Source organism: Phalacrocorax carbo, chromosome 10 (assembly GCF_963921805.1).
Source record: "Phalacrocorax carbo chromosome 10, bPhaCar2.1, whole genome shotgun sequence".
Lineage (NCBI taxonomy): Eukaryota > Metazoa > Chordata > Aves > Suliformes > Phalacrocoracidae > Phalacrocorax > Phalacrocorax carbo.
Window position 1 is genome coordinate 20,492,110 of NC_087522.1, and position 20,524 is coordinate 20,512,633.

Sequence of the window (20,524 nt, forward strand, 5' to 3'; positions counted from 1 at the left end):
GCTCTGTCTTGTTTTGAGCATCCCAGAATGAATGCTTTCTATATCTTCACTTGATTTAAGAGTTCACACTAGCTTATTATCTACTTCTATCAACATCTGGAGAAATAGCTGTTCAAACTTGACCCAGATGATATGAAATACAGCTGAAACAAATTTGACATGGCTGTCTAAGCATATCTTAGCCTTCCTTCCTATCTGCATTTTCTTTGCTATGTAAAGACCTTTTTCTTGCTTACCACAGTTTGCTACAAGAAAGCAGGTAACAGCTGTGAAAACAAAGCAAGCTATTTCAAGGATTGCTCCATTACTTCAAAGAAAAAACAAAACCAAGCCAATAGTAATTTCTTTGCAATGGATAACTTCTAATATTTCAGGGGTGGGGGGGGGGGGTGGGGAGGGGGGAGAAGGTTTGTGTAAGCAACATGCTTAAATAGCAAAGTGTATAGCTGTCAGGGATGTTTCTCTTCCACTGCCCTACCTCCTCAGGTCTAAAAGGCAGATGACTAATCAAGGTGATCAGATACAGCAAGAAAGTACTGGAAGCACAGAGGAAGAGATGTAATTGATATATTTGAGTTACAGTGAAAAAAGGAAATATAAACAGCCTCACATAGTGTGCAACAGCAAGATATTTTAGAGTTTTATGTCATCATAAATCTCTCTCACAGAACACTAGCTTTTATTATAGAAGACCAGTTTAGCCATTAAGTAAAATGAGTGCCTAAGAACATTTAGAGACTGAGAGCAGTCTGACATCTAATTATGTGGGTTTCAGCCTCCAGTTATGAAATCTTTATCTGTATCCCAAGCATACTAAAGGAACAGCAATTTATAGCAGGCAGCCTAAATCCTTTAGTTGAACTTCCTCAAAACAGCATAAAATATATTCTGATATCTGAGAAAAAAAATGCTGCCAGCTGCTATGGCACATTTGCTTCTAACAAAGTAAGCATTTAAGAAAAGCATTCCAGCAGCCAGGAGATTTATTTGCCAAGAATTCTGATTTTTTGGTTTTTTTTTTTTAAATAAAAGCTTGCCTTTTTACACAGGAAACCAAGACACAAGGGATGCAAGAGTTTGTAAAGATTTCGGGAGGCTGCAAAATACATCTATGTAAAAACCATTCTCAGAAACCAACATTCAAAATAAGATGAAGACTGAAAACACCTTCTTCGAGGCAGCTCATCCCAACATTGGCATTTGCATGACAGGTTTCTACAGAAAAAGCCATTACAGGGACTTCAGTCTCTGAATCACCAGTCTCAGTTGAAGAGCTTAAATATAAAGAAAGGGGAGCTAGAATTCCCTGTTTTCCAGGTATTGACTAATCCAGACATGTAACAACTTCTTCCTTCACTGGAGTCTCATCCGTTTTTCAGGTGGTCCTTTAGCACCAGCACTCTGCTGAGCATTCTTTACAGTCTCTTTTTCCTCTGGCTTGACAGCTTCAGGTGCTGGTTCTGGTTCCTTCTTGATCTGATCCACTTAAAAAGTAACAGCAAAAGAAAGTTAAGCCTCCAATTTCTATTCCTAAAATACTGTTCAGTGTACTCAGAACATATTATTGACGTCAAAGGGGCAAAATTAATTTCAACGGGATAAGAATAATAAAGGACTAAATTCATACCTATACAGGTAAAAAAGTGGAATAGACTGAAGAGATACAGTTCATGATTTCCCTGGTTTGAGCTTGCTTACAATCACGTCAAAGCCTTCACATGCCTTCTTGAGCTTGTAGCACCCCATGCAAAAACCACTAAGATGTTGGACTGACCAAATTGTTCTTTGAAAGCAGGAGGAGGGTAAAAGGGTAAATGAAGGAACATGTCCTGCATTTGGACCTTCAGGCAATACAGTTTTACAGACAGAAAGGGCAGGAGTAGAATACACACTTTCTTCGGTTTCACTCTGGCTGTAACAGACAACTCTTACATCACACCTCCCACAATTAGGCAAGGCCAGAATTTCTAACCACCTCAGTAGCAGCAGCCAGGAGCTTAGATGGCAGCTGGAGGACACTGCTATATAGAGCCTATTTTTTAAAGTCTTGTGAGAATATTAGAGTTTTACCTGGGATAGGCTTTTCTCCAGGCTTTTGCTGTGAGGGAGGAAGAAAAAAAAAAAGAACAACACATCAGTGGAACCAAAATCATAATTCTTAACCCTTCCTACTATTCACTTAGGAATATAAACCAAGCAATGCGCCCTTATACATAAGGGTTGAGGGTAGAAGGGAATCACTAAATACACTCAAAGTCTAACTGATGTCCAGTTTTTCCTCTGACAACTGAAAAGCACTAAAGCAAAAAAGAATATGCAGTTAGCCAGTCTTTCCCACATCTGAGGAGTAAACAGTTTTGTGAGATGCTGTACACGTAATTTCCTTTGCTCCCAAGCAGAAGACCTGGTGGAATAAATGGCTACTAGAGGCAATCAGAGGCAATCACAACTTCACAGAATGCCAAGAATTTCCAGACTAATTAAGCAAGCCTCCAGAACAATGGAGTACCTAAAACAAAACAGCCCTGGTGGCTTGATTGTGCTCACAAAGCAGGAAACTGGAAGCAGCAGCAAAATTTGATAGCTGACAAGAAGAGACCTTCTGTGATTAGATAAGTAATTTGTATAAAATTTGCCCTCATAGTTTTGCCAAGGTCTTAATGACTCCTGCAATTAAAGAGGAAACCTACACTCCAATCAGAGCCTTCCATTTCAAATTTATTAACTAATCCATGTTACCACTGCAGAAAGCACACAAAATTCCCAGTTTCAGCTGTTCCAGTACTTATGATTACCCTGATTTCCAAGTGAGTTACAGTAATACTATGGCTTGAAAGTGTCATACCTGAACAAATCTGGGTGGAAACTTTTGTCTTAGGTCTAAAAGCAAAGCATCTACCCGTTGCCTTTGGAAAATAGAACTTGGTTCTTCTTTCTTCTTAGCTTTTGGTTTAGCTTTCTCTGCAAGTGACAGAAATGTAAGACAAAACTGTATTAAAAGTTCAGTTCTCTTAGCAGCTCTTTGTTGTATGACAAGCTGGTATTCATCTCTCCTCTAAACTTCACCCACGTTTTCCTTTAACATCATTTGGGATTTTTTGTGGAAGACCGAGTAAGGACAATTCTTACCTCCCAACAAACCGGTTTGGCTTCTGAAAATGTACTTTGGTTTCCCATGGGCTGAAGAGTTGCCCACTTTGTTGACACAAGGCTCACCATTTTCATTTCTGACCCATGCCTCGATGTTCATCCCCACCAGCAGAGAAGAGCAAGGTTCCTTCCACCTGATAGGGAGCATTAACCTACCCTTAACCTCATCTCTACACCATCACTGTGGATTGCCTCAAGCTTTTCCCTACATTACCTTCCTTCTCATAAAGTACGCAAGGGGCAGCTAGGAATCATACCTCGTTCTTCTTGATCTTTGAAATGCCACCAGTAGCCCTTGGATGGGTGATAGCGACAGTAGGACATAGCTTCTTCAAAAGCAGACTGAATTCCATGCACTGCAGTGAGCTTTCAGAAGAAGAACATAGGGCAGTGTTCAGAATTTAAGGAGAAAATACAGTCTAAATTTTTGAAAGCAGGGATTTTAAAATTAGTGTTCTGCATTCATTTTTATTCTGGGACATCTAGCTTTGGACCAAGAATGTAATCTCTTTCACAGGCTCTTATGAGACCTTTTCTGAAGTGCTTTTCTCAACTGACAAAGAAAAACTTGCAGCAGTAGCTGTTTAATAGAACAGAAGAAATCAAAACAAACCCAAGTATTCAATTTAAAATGAAATACCACACTGACTTAAAAACATAAGTCTCATTTAAAGAGAAATATTACACTACTTTAGCATTAACATTCCAAAGCAAGCTTCACTGAATATGTATTTAATTGAATATGTATTTGTCATTTTAATTTTTCTTTTGATTATTCAAACCTCATGTTGTTCCACCAATTGTGTAGCTTCAGTTATCCTGATCCTTCACCCTTAAACAATGTATCCTACTTTTTGGACTCTCACAGGATCTTTCATTTCCATGTGGGATGCGCACCATATTAACCACTGGGGATTGTTTTAAGTTACTGTATACTACACAAGATTTCTCCTTGAAACAGTGAAGGAGGGATTGAGACAGCCTGAGGAACAACCCAAAACTAAAAGCAGATACAAACTGGTATACATCAAATGCACAGAACACTTACAACTCTGGAGTTAATGACAGACCCTAAGTCAGGTGCCTGATAAATCACTCCAGCAATAATATAGTAGTCTGCCAATGGAATAGCTGTGGGGAGGGAAAAAAAAAGGCAGGTTCAATTTAAAGCTTTGGCTGAAGACTGTGTATTTGTTGCTGAATTTCAGTTTAACAGCAGAAATTGCAATATTCATCTCATCACCAAATTTCCTCTTACATTTTTCCTTCAAGGTACTTTGTTTGCACCCTCACCACAGACTGATAAGGGGAAAAAACCAAGATGTCCTTTACAGATAGAAAAGCATCTGCTTTAAGTCCTGTCCTACTACAGACAAGTAATTAACCTTACAAGAGTTGGGGTTTTCAGAGCCACACAAAAGGAGTCAAGCAGACTGCACTGGAAGTAGTTCCACTTGCCTTTGCTACCGGTAGAAACCCACAACAATGTTAAGATCTCGTTCTTCTAGCCTCAGCTTTCTTCAACTTGCACACTCCTCTTGCTAGATTTCCCAGATCCAATGGCAGCTAAGCACACACAGAGTACACCTTTCAAAATTAATAACATCCTGCCAAAAAACGACAGTGTTCCAAAGGCATTTGCGCAATCAGATTTGGAACCTCTACTGACCCATCAAAAATTCTTGTTCATTAGAGCTGCAGTGCAGAGGAACCATCACAGGCAATCACAATTGCCTCCATAATACTCCGCCAAACACTCTTCAGTTGAGAAACTATAGCGATGCTATCGGCTTCACATTCCTAAGGATCTTACCTGTGCACACGTTTGTTTCAGTTCCTCCGACTGTATTAAAATATTCTGTCTCAACTTTTTTACTGACAGGACCCAATTCATCCAGTACTTGCATTTTATGAAGCTTGGACACCTTCCTAAATTAACAGACCAAGACAGCTAGGTGTGTATTACAGCCACTACCCACTTCTCCGCCAAAGAAAGAGGGTTCTCAGCATTTCCTTCAAAGTGGAGCAAGACACAGAACAGCAGTTTTACTGTCTCACAGCTCTGTACCAGAGCAGCTTACTTTCCTAAACAGGTAACCCTCCCTAATCATTGGATCAAAAGATTTTTCCAAAACCACTTCACACAGGCAAAAACTTGGCTTAAAGAATTTAAAATATAAATATATTTTTAAAAAACCCACACAGAATTCATAAGACAGGCCTGCACCAGTTCCACCCAAATAGTCAACACTTGCTGTGAACTCATTACATTTTAGTTTTCCGCCCCCATTCTCATGTGTCAAATACACTAATATTTGTACCATGATAAAATGAAACACGGGTAACATTTGAGCTAGGGAATGATGTGACTCAAGCAAGGTATCTAGCACAAACTGTACAGTCACAATGGGAGAAATGTTACCAAACAAGTCCAAGTTCCACCAAACATACATTTGCATTACTGCAAAAGTCTGAGCACACATATTGTGAAAGCCCCGACTCTACTCTTCATTTTTAAAGTCTCAAAACAGGAAATTAAGGGCGGCACGATATTTCCACACTCACCTTTTGAAAGCTAGATTCAAAACCTTTAATAGAAAAACAACTCAAAAATCTATTAGAAGGGGGAATCATATATGTTCTTTTTCAGTACGAAACTGCAGTATAAAGAGGCCATTACCTGATATAAGCAAATAAGAAGCATTGCTAGACAAGGCAAAGACCTGCACAGACCAAAATGCATTTGCAGAGCCTAGGTCACTAAAAAAAAAAGTAGTAACTAGCATTAAGCCTGCCTTTCTTTTCTGTAAAGCTTACTCTGAAATAACCAGATTATTTTATATATACACACAGTAAACACAAGACAGTCTAAGAACTATTGATTTTTTTTAATTAATCATAGACACAAACAAATTTAAGGTTAAAAAGGAATAATGAAGCCAGTTGCATGCAAAGGGAAAAAAAAAGCTAAGGTATTTAATTTAAAACTTGGAAAGGTCTTCAGTGACACTGTAAGGAGTGGTGCTTTTATCACAAGATTCCCTCATCATTCCAAAATACTCAGTTCTCAGAGGAATAACCAAAACAAGCATTTGCAGTATCTCACGGTCATTTTTCACATGGGTCATCTCATCTTCTACTGACAAGATCCTACTCAGCAATATAACCTATCCACAGTTGAAGGTGGAAATAGTGCAAAATAAGAGTGACGTGACACAAACAGAAGCATGAAGGATCCCTCTCCCTAACTAATGGATATCATGGTTCAGCAAAATGAATAAATCACCTACGAGCTACTTCAGAAGATTAGCTCAAATTAAACTAAGCTCATCATCCCCAAGCAAGGATATCATTAATCTTATATTCAAGTAATTTAAATGAAAACTCTTGCATAGCCTAACAAATACAACACGGCATGAATGCTATTATCAATTTCTTATGGCAAAATATACCATAGGATGGCATTTTTCCATTGCACTCTTCACATTTCACCGCAAGATGGCAATCCCTGCTATTAGCACACTAGAGGTCACTCTGCTAGACAAGATATCTCCACCCCACCACTGAGCATCATACCCTTTTATTTAGGTTTAAGATAAAGACAGAAAGGGGGAACCAGAAGTACTTAACACAAATTAGGAACAGGTAAAAGCAACTACCTGATCAGCCTTCTCAACAGTGACAAGAACTGAGTGACCTTACCTTGTGTTGGAGATTGCCTTTGCTGCTTCCGGATAATGAAGAGAATGGGCTCTTGAGCATGAAGGAGGATGTACTCCACTCCAACCATCTGGCTGAAGAAGAAGCAGCCACAGTAAATATCTTCCTCAAAGTAAAATCTGTAGCATGTGAAGAGCTATGAAATGGCCTGGCAGTAAAGGGATGAAGTTCTAATGCTTTGGAAGCTCTTCTATATAATGTTCAATAAATAAAGGCACAGGATTTCCTGAGCTAGCCATCAAAACCTAGCTGCATATACAAAGTGAGTGAGACACAACATCCAAGTAGAACATGCCAGTGAACAAATAAGGAGCAAGAAAGACAACACAATCTATCATCACAGATGTCACTTAAACACAGAAACAGAGGACTAGTGTACGATGTGACCATCTGATGTGGCGAAAACCCCTCCATAACCACATCTGAGCACGGGTGACTTTACCAATGAACTTTTAGCTCAGCTTGCACACTCCCTATCATATTGTGAATTCTTTAAATAGTTCTCAAATACCTCACTTGTGCTCAGTGTAGCAGATGGGGAACTGCAAAGAAAGTTAACTTGCACATGCTGCAATCTCATTACACAACCATCTGTGATCAGTTTATTTACAACACTCACTACTTTTATTACCCATACTAAAAAGCCAGCTATTTGGAGGAATTATATACTAATTATGGTGTATAGCCAGCAGGATATGGAAACACAAATAATTTATGAACTCTCAGTATCCCCTAACATAAACTCTATTCACCATAGAAAAACATTTAACTATATTACCATTACTCAGGTTCTATTGAGCTGGTGTTACAATAATAGGTGAAGACATTTAGCAGAAAATAAACCCGACTGCAGTCCAGCTGGTCCTCAGATGCCAAACGGGCTAGGGGTAGCTGGGCTTAGATTCTGAGTGATACCTGATTCAGCACTGTCAGTCCAGTCATGTTCCGGTTGCATTAACACACTGAACTATCAGGATTACGGATTCACTAACAGTTGTTGCATTAATAGTAGGAGTCTGAGGAGTGGCTAGGGGGACACCCTCCTGTTGAGTCACAAGGTTCAGACAGGACCTCCTTGCCTTCTAAACTCCTTCTCTTAGAGGAGTCTAGGTGCAGTTAACTCCGGTCTTAGTCTCAGACTTGGACAATGGTTTATTTTTTAAGGACTGTAGATGTAACCACCCATCAGAGTATTTGTTGTCAGTAACTAATTCAGCAGATGCCCAATTTAACATTATAAGGCCAGCTGCATTCAGTGAGAACTATCACAGCTAGATTAATGCATAGTGCAATTTATTAAAGCAACAGATGCACAGGTTCTTTAGATCACCAATGGTAAGTTTGCTGGCTACAAGGCACACAGAAATACCAAGGATATGAGTAACACTGCTTGGCTACGAGTGCGTTAAAAAAACATATGAAGCGACTCTAATGCATTAGAGATTTAGAGCGACTCTATATAGAGGTTTCTAAGTTTTCCCAGGGAAACACTTGGTATAACCAAGTGTTCAAATCTTACCCAAAGGCATCTCAGTGGGGGGGAAGAGACGCTCAGCCCATCGACTGGTCCCAGAAGTCAGAGTAGTCAGAGTGGTACACGACGGTATCTTGCCTAACACCCTCTTAAACTATTTTTTACCTTTCAGGTGGAGCTTGAGTGATTCTAGTCATACATACCTTTATTATGATTAGTGTAAAATTTCCTCGCTTTGCTTTTAAAGGTGTAGACTAGAAAAATTCAAAGCATATGCCCAGTGAGGGGTGGTCACACCTTAGAGGCGGGTAGATTTTGGGACAGAGGTGTGTTTCGGTATTATAATGATGATATAATGTGCAAAATTCACGAAAAGGACAGCATTTTGTCAAAAGCATGACAGACTGTTGGCCCAGGGTGGCAAATATGCAGCGTACCAGCTCCATGGTTCCCATTTATCACTGAACCTGGTTGTGATGCCTCCACACTGCTCCACCCTTCGGACAACTCCTCTTAGAGTCAGTACACTAGGTTCTCCTGGCATTGCTGACATCTAAGGTTACGGGCCTAGGGAACTTCTGTGGAATGGATTCTTCATGTCAGCTGCACTCCACCCTGAAAGCTTCTTCAATGCTGTGTTTAATTTCTAAGTCACCTCCAGTGATTATTCCACAACAGTACTATCACTATTAGTCCAGTCATGCTCAATGACTCTTCATGGCCAGATTCAGTAATAGTGCAGTTTATTGAAGCAACAGAAATACAGGTTCTTACCTGATTGCTAGTGATAAATGCACTTTCTGCAAAGCACGTGTGAATATAAAGCACTGAAACACAAAATAACAAGCTTGTTCTCTAAATTTCCTGGAGAATCACTCTATATAACCAAGTTTTTGAGTCTTACCCAATAGGCATCCCTATGGTGGGGGAGAGAGAGGTTCAGCGCATTGACTGATCCCGGTAGTCTGCGATGATATCTTCCCTCACATCCCTCTTTCTTGAGGTCATTTTATACTGGTTTACTACTACTTAGGTGGAGCTTGTGTGACTCTAGTCATATATACCTTCCTTACTGATTGGTGTAGAAATCCCTCGCTTTGCTTTAAAGATAAAAACTAGGAGAAATTCAGAGCACATGCTCAGTGAGGGGTGGTCGTACATTGGAGGCAGGTAGCTTTGGTATGGAAGTGTGTGTTTTGGTATTATAATGAGGTTATAATGAGCAAAGTTCATACACAGGGCACAATTTTGCAATTGTACAGTGCTGGCCAGGGCATGGTTCCATTGTTCCATCTAGTTCCCGGACCTGCTGTGATTTATGGATGAGCTTGGCCGTGGAGCCTTCACTCCACTCCCTCCTCCAACTACCTCTCTTAGAGCTAGTACACCAAGCTCCCCCAGTGCTGCCAACATCTAAGATTGCAGGTTGTGTTGCTCAGGGAATGATCACTGAACCGATTTTCAGCATGCCAACTGGATTTCACCCTGGAAGTTAACTTTTATGAAATGTGGATATAACTTTAGCCTCAATAATTTCACCCCCAGTAATTATTCCACAGCTGGGAATATGAGAGAAGACAGCTTTCCTAATTCAGAGAAATATCTAAAAGGTGAATTACTGGAATCTCATACAGGATATAAATAGAATCCATCATGCTTAACACCTCCTTGAAACGGCATAAGAGGAAGATGACGACATCCAAATACAAAAAAAGCTGCGCTCCCTGACAAGTGGTGGGACTAAAAAGCACAGAACAGGAGGAGGTTTCCACCATGCTTCCATTCAACCATCAAAGCCTCTGGATGCAGGGACAACGGACACTGCACAGGCAACAGTTCCAAAAAAACCTACAACTTACTTCAAATGCTCCAAGGTCATCCGCTGCATTTTGACAACTTCATTGTTACATGTTCGGTCATAGAACGGGTTACTTCGCTCCGAGAAATAGTCCAATACACTCCCATTGTTTAATATTGGAATCCAGGAGCTATCAACCCAGGAAATTCCCAAGAGATTATCTGAGAAGAGAAATCCACACTGAGTATCAAAGCAGCCAGAAACACTACAAATACCTCCAAGAGTAAATTCCCACCAGTTAATGATTATAGCAGGGTAAGGAGGTGGAACACAGCTTCACACTAACCAGTTCTAGTTAAAAATGTGTTTCATAGAGTTCAAATCATAATTGATATCCTTTAACCTTCTGCAGTGTGCACTGTAGGTACACAATAAAAATATAGTGGTTTATTATTGCACTTTTCTGTCCTTGACCACTAGCTACTGGTATAGCTTTATGACTCAAGAACGTGAGCAGGGTCTGTGTACGTGTGTGTGTGCTGTATTCGTGGGAGTTCATTAGCTTTGATGCCGTATATAATATTATCATACTAGATCTACTCAGCAGTATTATATACAGTTTATTTCATGAACCACAGCATTAACCAAGTAGAAATGGAATCCAAAGCACAGCTCCTTTTGAAAGCTGGGTCTCTGGTAAATAAGTTGAGTAAGTTAGGATCAGTTCGGGGGCGGGGTAGTGATACACCCCACACTAAACCTGAGCCTGTTCATGTTTAAAACAAGTTTATTTCTTACAAAAACAGTTTCCAAGCTGTAAACTATGATACCTGTAAACTATGATACTGAAAATAGGTAAATCACTGCAGAGATCTATTAATTAAACCAAGAGTTTTCTTTTGCTAAAGCCAATGAGTAAATTACTGAGTGAAACAATAGTGGCATTGTTAACATTTCTAAGATGTTTGTTATTAAAATACAGATCTGTATGATACCACAGCAGCTGATACTGTTGTGTTTCAAAGATTATTATTCTCGATGTGGGTGAAATCTGTAACAAAAAGGCAACGTAAAACCGCAGACAGAAAGATGCTATCTTTGGGCAGATGTTTCCCAGTAGTCTTGAATGACAGATTCTATTCCTCTACAATTAATCCACCAAATTGCCTGCAGCAAATTCCTTATTCCATAATTCAAATGGATATTACAGAAATCTAACTACTGAGTATTAACATTTACATGAAATAGCGAGCTTTTTAAATGAAATCTACTCTATAACCTGCAAACCATTACATGCCAGACAAGTTCCTACAGATTTGGAGACACTTGAATCAAAATCCCTGGCTTTTATCATGACACTGCAGCAAAATGATGTTCCTCAGCAGACCAAAGAAACCAGCATCAACAATTGGTTCCACCTATCGGCTAACATTGAAGATCCATGAGGAACCTTGAAAAGCACCCTGAAATTCATCTATTTTAAATTGCAGCAGCAGCATATAAAATTCCCAAAACATAAGAAAGCAGGAAACAAAGGCACGCATTGTTCAAAATTAAAAAACGTAAGTGATGAGAAGTCATTGAAGGCTGAATGAAGAACTGAAACTCCCTTCTCACAGGAACCCATTCACTTACGTTCACCCATTATATACATACTGAGAATGCCCACTCATCATTCCACTGTGAATAATTTGCTTCTGCGACAACTCTGCATGCTCAAGGATGACTGGATCACTTTTAAAAATGTCAGAGCAGCTTCTCTGAGGAACGGTTAATAAAGTAGCACTAGCTGCCCAGCAAACCAGGAAAAATGCACAAATAGCCACGCGTAAATTTTGCCTTGTTAATATCAGAACTGCCAGCCTAACTCCTTCATAGAACAGGGAGGGGGAAAAACAAAAGTCTAGAGGCGTTCATGTTATTTCACATACTCTATTCTCTCTCCTCACTATTAAAAAAGGAAATCTCAGAAAAACAGCATGAAGATCCATTACTAAGCAGCACTTAAGTTGTGGTAGTACTGATAATGCTAAATGCCTTTCAAAACCAAAAGACAAGCTTTCCTTCCCAACAGAACCAAAATCTGAAGTGCTTGCATTCTTGCCGTATTAAATTCTCATATTACATTTCAAATACAAACTTTTCTTGCTTTTATGATTAACAAAAACTACATTTCTCAACTGGAATGTCAGGCAAGCTTCATATAAATAGCTATAATGCTGTATATATACTGATAAATGTATCATTAAACGGAATATAAAGTTGGGCTCTAAGGCTCAGTTATTCATAGCTGCTTAGTGCCAATATTTAAAATTGCCTTTATAACTAGCAAGACTGTTCAATTAAACTATTCTTTGAGAAAAAGGGGAGGAAGACCAAAACCAATCGTGAACCTGACATGCCCGTTATTTCCACTAAGAAGGGAATACCTCTGTTTATTTTGGCTATGAGAAAGAAAGGATGGTGCTCCTGCTTCCCTGTTCCTTTCAAAAACAAAACATCTTGTTCAAAGCATTTTTTTTTTTTTTGTGGAATTTCCATCACAAATGCAAAAGTAAAGTGCTTGTGAGAATACTGCCAACCTGCCACGAATGTCAGGACAATCTGGGAGACAAGCAAGGAAACCATGGCAAAAAAACAAGACAGCAATTCATCCAATTGCTGGCCTTGCCAGCTGTATAGCCCAGTACTAGGCTTTGGCAAACTGTGAGGAACAGTAAAATAGTTTGATAGCTTAAAAATAGAAGCATGCTTCGAAGTCAACATAATATATTGAACCATATTAGATAAAAGACTTTGAGGGAGCTTAAATTATCTGGATTAAGGCAAAAGGTTCTCACACCAGCTAATAACTTAATAGACCACTCCTGCCATTAACTATCCACATAGCTCCTTAATGCAATCTGAAACACAGCTGTCAGAAAAGCAAAGAGGACTGCAGACATCATTAAGAAAGAATTCAGAAAAAAAAAGATAAAGTGTCTGTCACATTATCTATATTAACCCCTATTATTTCCTAAATACCTGTGCTTCGTTATTCCCTGAGACCCCATGACATAGGCTTTTGGTGTAATTCCATTCAGATGCTCTTATGGAGAAAAATAATTCATTCTCATGCCCTCCCAACACCCTCTTCCTCTCAACGTTCAAACAACGGTAGTTTAACCTGTGTTTTGTTTACAATGTAAACTTCTTTAGTACTTCATTCAAATATCACCCTTTCTTCTTCAAAACAGTCTCTCTATTCATATCTGTGAATTCTCCCCCAAACCTTTCTTGTTGTCCATTACTTCAGCTTTCTTTCTCACCACATCCTCCCAAAGCGCTGTTACGATCACCAGCCGAACACACTGCTTTGGTCTCCTCCAAGTCCCACACGTGCCAGTGCTTCCCACTTTCTTCCACACTTCAGAGATCAAACTCTTTTTTTTTTTTTTTTTGGCTGCTCTCTTACCTTACCCTTATGTCTCACCCCAGGACCTCCTTATTCCACTTGAAATGGCAGAAATGTACCAGAAGGGAGGCTTGTTTTTTCCCAGGGAGCCCTGCACACACCCTCCTAGCCTGCCTCGTGTCCAAGAAAACGGCTTTTTGGTCAGTTTTTCCTCCAGTGCCTGCTCATAACATACCCGCACTCGCAACGCTACTAAACTCTCTTGTGCTGAGTTTTCAAAGACCCACAATGGTAGCGGCTCCATTGCCCCTCCAAAGTACTAATGAAGGAAGCAGCTCTGTTATCCTCACACCTCTGGCCACACCTCATCGTCCCGTAACCTGGGGCTCCTTGGAGCGAAGCACAGCAACCCCCCGCCGCTCAGAGCGGCGGCCATTACCCCGGCCTCCCCCTCCGGCGCAGCGCGGCCCGCTGCGCCCTGCCCCACGGGGCGAGTTCGCCCCTTCCCCTGCGCCCGCCGGCGAAGCTCGGCCCACGGCGGCGGGAAGGGCCCACAGCCCGACACAGCGGCGGCCCCGGCCCCGGTGAGCGCGTCCCGCCCGGCCCGGCCCTACCTCGGATATCCACGGCCGCCATGCCCGCGCCGCCCGCTTCCGCCCACCGCCCTGACAGGGGAGGCGGCCCGGACAGGAAGCGGGGTAGAGCGGCTCTGGCTACAGAGACGGGAGACGAGAGCGGCGCCACGGCCGGCGGGGAGGGGCGGGGCGGGGCGGGGCCTCCGGCAGCGGGGTGGGGCCAGACGGGGTGAGGGCGGTCCTCGGCCAGCCCTGCCGTGGGACGGGACGGGACGGGACGGGACGGGACGGGACGGGACGGGACGGGACGGGACGGGACGGGACGGGACGGGACGGGACGGGACGGGACGACATGACACCCCTCGTCCCAGCACACAGGGGAAACCCAAGCACGAAGCGAAGGGTTAGGTGCCCCAGCCTGCCACCACAACCGCCAGGTGACCTGCTGTTCACCCATGAGCGATGCATACACAGAACAACAGCATTAATGGCAAAAACAAAATATATTTTTAATGCTAATTCTGAGCTTTTTGTTCAAAAACAGAGATACAGGTGTTTTACAATCGTTTTCACCTCACCCTGGCCCTCTGGTAGTTGCTGGTCACTTTCCAAGCGAAGGAGATGTGGGCTGTGCATTCCTGCAGAGCACCAGATCCATCCTGGTTGAGCTGGCTGGGCTAGCCCTGATTTAGATCACATGTGGCAATGATATGGGATGTTTGAGATCACAAACACTGCACGGTTCCTGTCCTGAGGTTTGCTCCTTGGCACCGTCCACCCTTAAACTGAATATGGAAAGAGGCCGTGAAAACATGGCACTTGATAGTCTTTAATGGCACAACTACATTAAGAATCTTAGCTAACCTTAATTTTTCAATTTTCTCATTTCTGAGTGCTTGTCTTTGCTACAAGATAATAGTCTATATAATAGAACATAGTTTCTATAAACATGTCTAATAACATAACATAGCTTTCCACCAGGTAATTCACGTGTGCACACACTGCAGATCCCCATTTGTTAGTTAACTGCTACTTGTTTAGCAGTTTCTACCTTGCTAAACACACCTCCCTAGCATTATTCACAGCAGAGTGTTTCCAAATAAAATGCCAAAAGGTTGGAATTCTAAATCCAATACTTAAATATCCCTGTCATGAACAATCCTCCCAGAGACCAAAAATGCCGACAGACATAACAGCCACCCTTCTGGAGCATCTCTGACGCCCCGTCTCTTTCTATTTTTGTGCAAACCATTTCACTTTGGTATGAAACGGGAACTCAACCTCCATTTCAATTATTCATGTTGTCCGTCTTTCCCACTGACTCTGCACCTCTCCTCAGCAAGTATGTCGTCAGATGAGTGAGGGGCTGAAAAGCAAAGACCCCTGGATGGGAAATAATAGGGTTTGATGGCTTACAATAAATCTACAATTACATAGTGAGACTAGCCAAAGCCTTGCTGGGAAGAACTGTTCATCTGGTAACATTTTCACCTTCTACTGCAGCATAAAAGTCTAGGGCTTTTTCACTTGGCTTCCTCTAAAGGGAGAGTCCTAATGAGTATTGCGGTTCTGTCCTTGTTAGCAGGAGGCGTGGTTTACAGATGGAGAGCTAATGAAAGCTATCAGGTGAAATGAGGAATTTATGCACACTGCTTTTAATGTCAAAGAAAGGCACCTTAAGAAATGAATATTTAAACATATTCATTCCATTTGTGTGTTTTAAAAAGGCATAAAATACTTGGATAAAAACTGGCACCTTTTCATGCCCCAGTATTTGGATGTCATTCAGTGTCACCCTCTCCCCAGTGGAATTATTTTTATATATTTCTCTGATCAGAGCTAATGAGGAATCTCATCCTAGTCTGCCCCCCTCTGCTAGGCACTACACATCTATATACCAAATGAGACTGCCCCTAATTTACAATGTTTGTTATTTCCAGTGGATGCAGGATTGGTAGTACTGTACACTTAAATCATGTTATGGATACAGTGGGGACACTACCCAGGACTCCCTTTATAGTCTCAAATAAACACAGCTAAATTGAGAGGACTACACCTAAAAATAGAGGGAAAACAGTCTCTGTGCACATATCTAGCAGTCTGTGGAGACAGAACAAATAAACTAACTATACACCATGAGGTGAGAAGTATTGTGTATGTATCCTTACCGTTACACTCTGGGCAGTTTCCAAAACATATTAGAGGCTGCTGAACAAGGAGGTCATCGCAGAACTTTGGATTCTGCCAACCTGCATTTGAACTTGCAGATTAATAGTAAAAATCTCCAAGTCACATTCCATGTTCTGGGCAAATCTAGCTTTGCTAATGCAAAATTGCTGGGCTTGAATTACTTACAAAATGAGTGATTTGCTAGCAATTTTTATAGTAAATAGGAATGGGAAAATGTCTTTTTAAGTGCTTGTCTTCTGGTTTGGGGGAAAGACATTTAAAAAAAAAAGAGCAAACCAGTGGTAGAAAATTATGGGCAATGCAAGGAAAATGCTGAAACCACAGAATTTTAAAGGGAAGGTCTGAGTGGGCTACTATGAATTCATCCCCCTTACTTTGTTTTAACAATTTTGCTAGTGAAGTTTCCTTCTTTCCACCCTGAAAACAATGACAATGTTACCAGTACCTTCAGATGGCACTGCACATGCAGCCATTTACAGAATAGCTTCCAGTAGGCCTCAAAAGCCACCGTTGAGTCGTGCTTCAGAAATGCATAACATGGCCAAATCGCAAAATTCTGTTTTTTAAATCCTTAATCAGGAACTTTTGCTGACTTCAAAGTCTGTTAATTTCTCCTTTCGTTCAGTGCATCTGCCTGTACTTTTCCTTTTCCTGAGATGCTGTTTTCTGCACAGTTTTTATAAATACCGCTAATCACATGCATTGACTATAGAAAAAATAGCCAGGCTTGGGCGCTCTTTTTTTCTCCTGGAAAAATGCCATGGGGAAGATCTAACTAAAGTGGCTGCAATGATGGCTGCAGCTGGTGCCCTCTTCAAAACTGGGTCCCCCCTCATTGCTCTCAGCTCTGGGCTGCAAAGAGCAGAGAAGCTGGGGGACCGCGAGAAGAGTGATGCTCCTGGCATCCTCAGAGCATTTTAATACATCTCATAGTGCTTTATTAGAGTCTCCTGTTCAAAGGGATGGGGAAAAAGAAGATAAAACCTTGCTAGCAGTCTAAAAGCTTCCTGAAAACAATTAATCTCCCAATAAACCCCAAAAGGCTATCTGTCAAGAAGTTAATAAAGACAAAATGTCAGGATGCTACATGGCTGCTTACAGCTGCAGGCAGGAGGGGAAATGAACTCCCAAGCAAAGAAGCACTAGCTATGTCATCTCGTGCATGATCACATATTAAAACCACACTGAAGCTCTGGATGCCGGCTTCTGTGTTTCTGCAGGCATCTCTGATCTTAGCATCTCTGCTGCTGCATTGGCATTATCAAGGCAAAAGCCCACGACAGAGAAGGATGCAGCAAGTGCAGTCTGCAGGCAGATCACCCAGAGGGGACTGGTGTGAGAAGCAGAAGCTGCCCCATGTCCCGAGAGCTGCACAGACCAGACGCAAACCAATGTCCAGGAAGAGGCAGATCGAGCTGCCAGGTAAACCCGGAGCACGGCCTCCATCCCGCACAGCTCTGCTTGTCTGCATTTGTTTGCTGGATTGGGAGTCAACTGGTGTTTTATTTCCACCCAGTTTCCAAAGGGCAGATCAGGGCCCTGGAGCAGGGCCCTGGCCCTGCTCGCTGCCCATGAGCAGGCAGTGTGTGACTGCTCACAGCCGAGGCTTGCCCAGGAGAGGGAAGGGAAGAAGAGTAAAGCAGTCACCTCCCCATGCATCCTCTGTATTGCACATGCCTAATAATCTAGTAATCCCAATCTCCAGACTGCACTACAGACCTAGTGTTTGTAGATTACTTCTTGGTAAACTTCGAATGCCATCATTTTACCATGCGTTATAAACCCTAATGTGACCAGATTGCAAAGTCCTTGATTTTTATGCCCTTAGATATTTGGCTGATCTGAAAGAATGTTTTGATATAATAAGAGTCTCTCTAGTCAGATGAATGAAATCAGGATTTGCTTTCCTGGCTTACTGTATTTTCTATTAAAAAACAGGGCTTTGGTTTGGCAGTAAGCCCTGTGCTACCCAGTGGGAGGATGCAAAATGTGGACAGGCTGACCAGGCCAGGAAGTGAAAAAGAAATGCTTAATTTAATTTTTTTTCAAAATTGAAGAGAGCTGAAAAGCCCAACAAGCAGCATCGATTGCAGAACATGAACAAAACCTCTGAAAATCGCTGTGTTTGAACAACCCCAGGCCTTATAATACTTTAAAAAAAAGGGGGTTATTTCATTTCAGTGAAGAATTTTCATCTGTGCACTGTTCATTTAGTCACATACCTTTTTTTTCCTGCACATTCTGTCTACCTAAAAAAGATTTCCTCACCTACTATGAAATCTTAATGTTCTCACTCCATCACTGTCTCAGGCACCTAATTGGCCAGGCAGGTCCTCCTTAATTGGATACCTTCTTCCCCGCTCTCCTTTCACATTATTTCTTCCTATTGGTGGTTGCCTGGTAGCCCTAACATCTCTGCTTCCTTCCCAGGAATTTTACGTGTTCCCCCCAACAGGTAGTGATAAAACCCCATTATTTCCATCCTGACTACTATGCCCCTTCTTCATCTGTGCCTCCGTACTATGCAATGTTGAAGGCAGATAAGTCACTCCAGTGCTGACTCCAGGCTACCTATCTCTGCAAAGCCAGGGCTGCTCATCCCCAGGCCCAGAGAGAGAGAAAATTAATGCTAATGACTCAGCTAACCTAAGGTGGGGAACTTGGTACATTTGCTGGGTCTGTGAAAAATGAATTGTTCCTTCTCTGCTGGGTTAATACTGCATTATCAAAGGTTATTTGTCAGGTAATTGGAAACTGTTTTGGGCAGAGGAAAGTTCCAGTTTGGTACAGATGGCATGAATTTATGGGGGTCTTTCAGCTCAAGAGCTTCATGGGGCTTTTGCCTGCTTAGTCTGCACAAGGTATTTTCAGAGACGGGATTTACTCGGTCGCTGCAAGTATGGCTGAGAAGGTATGGGTTCCTTCTCCTTTCCATTCAGAAGCTGCTGCGGAGAGCATCGCTATGGGCTTCACCTTGATGCCCTATAGCCTCTAAGCTACAAGGTCCTCTAGGGGGTAGGAAACTACTAGTGAATCAGTGCTCAGCATGGGCTCTGGGAACTAATACAGGTGCATAAGTCTGCTCAAATAGTTCTGGACTGCAATTCGCAGAGGAATCCCATGCCCAGGACCATCCATCCCTTCTCCTGCAGGAGTAGCAAAATTCCTGTCACAGGCTGCATTAAAAAATAATGTGTTTTCCTCCCCAAATATAGATTATCTCATCTTTGGCTTCAATATGGTCCCAAAGAAGCAAGGTTGATCCCTTGGGTATCAGAAAAATATCAGCCTATCATGCTGGTGCTGCACTCTCCATCATCAGAGACTGAGATTAGTCTTGCTCTGCCACTTCACAGAAACTTAAAGAGGCTGTACGTGTGACCCTACCCTCACAATGTACAAAGCTGGGAACAATCTAGCTCAGCAAGAGGACACTTTCCAGTACCTTCCAGTACACCTTGCACATGAGAGGAATCTCCATCTGGGGATATTCTCTTGACCAGCTCAGCCAAGAGTAGGCCAGTTGAGTATTTTATATCAGGCTTTGATAGGAAAGAGTAGGTTAAATTAATTAAGCTCGCATAACGGAGATTCAGCCTGTGTTTCAAACAAGTGACAAACCTGCACTGATACCAGAGCTTCATCTGTATAATTGAAAGTGACACAGCACCTCTCTGCTTTGCAGATCATAATGAAGTCAGCAGGTATGTAGCAACTAACAGAATATGCTGGGATAGTTGCACAACCAGCAAAGAACTAGTCATGTTTTTCTGTCGATGCAATGGAGAGTGGAGCAAGGACACTTACAGATTAACAGGGAAAGATCTTATGTGATCATTCCCTCAATCCCCCTCTCCCCAGTGTGTTAAATATCCCCTTTGTTGAACACAAAAAATCAGGACAGGAAAGCAGGAGATACACAAATATAGCTGATCTACTGGAAATAAGCCAAAACAGCAAAGCCAGGCATGTGTTTCTATAGTACTTAGCACAGTGGGGCTCCATTGGGACGCAGAAGCTATCATAATCCAGTGATAAATAATGATAATAGGAACATCAGGAGATGAATACAGCTATATGTCCTACAAATCTGTCAAAAATTAACATTTGCCATCAGCAATACACCACATGACTGACCTTCATGGCTTGATTCAGTGCCATGAAATGTAGGCTGTTGTCTGAGGGAACAGAAAGTAAGACAGGGCAACGAGCGCCCTCCATCA

The 20,524-nt window shown here is 41.8% G+C and overlaps 1 protein-coding gene across 1 annotated transcript; it reads right to left on the reverse strand.

The window, feature by feature from the left end:
* Positions 1-550: 550 nt before the first annotated feature.
* On the reverse strand, positions 551-14,287 carry MED6 (mediator complex subunit 6). Its single transcript, XM_064462358.1, has 8 exons — positions 14,151-14,287; positions 10,204-10,363; positions 6,853-6,944; positions 4,199-4,281; positions 3,408-3,516; positions 2,846-2,961; positions 2,071-2,098; positions 551-1,484 (listed from the first exon to the last, which is right to left on the reverse strand). The coding sequence occupies exons 1-8, from the start codon at positions 14,170-14,172 to the stop codon at positions 1,354-1,356; spliced, it is 741 nt and encodes a 246-aa protein (XP_064318428.1). The 5' UTR covers positions 14,173-14,287; the 3' UTR covers positions 551-1,353.
* Between the last annotated feature and the right edge of the window lie 6,237 nt (positions 14,288-20,524).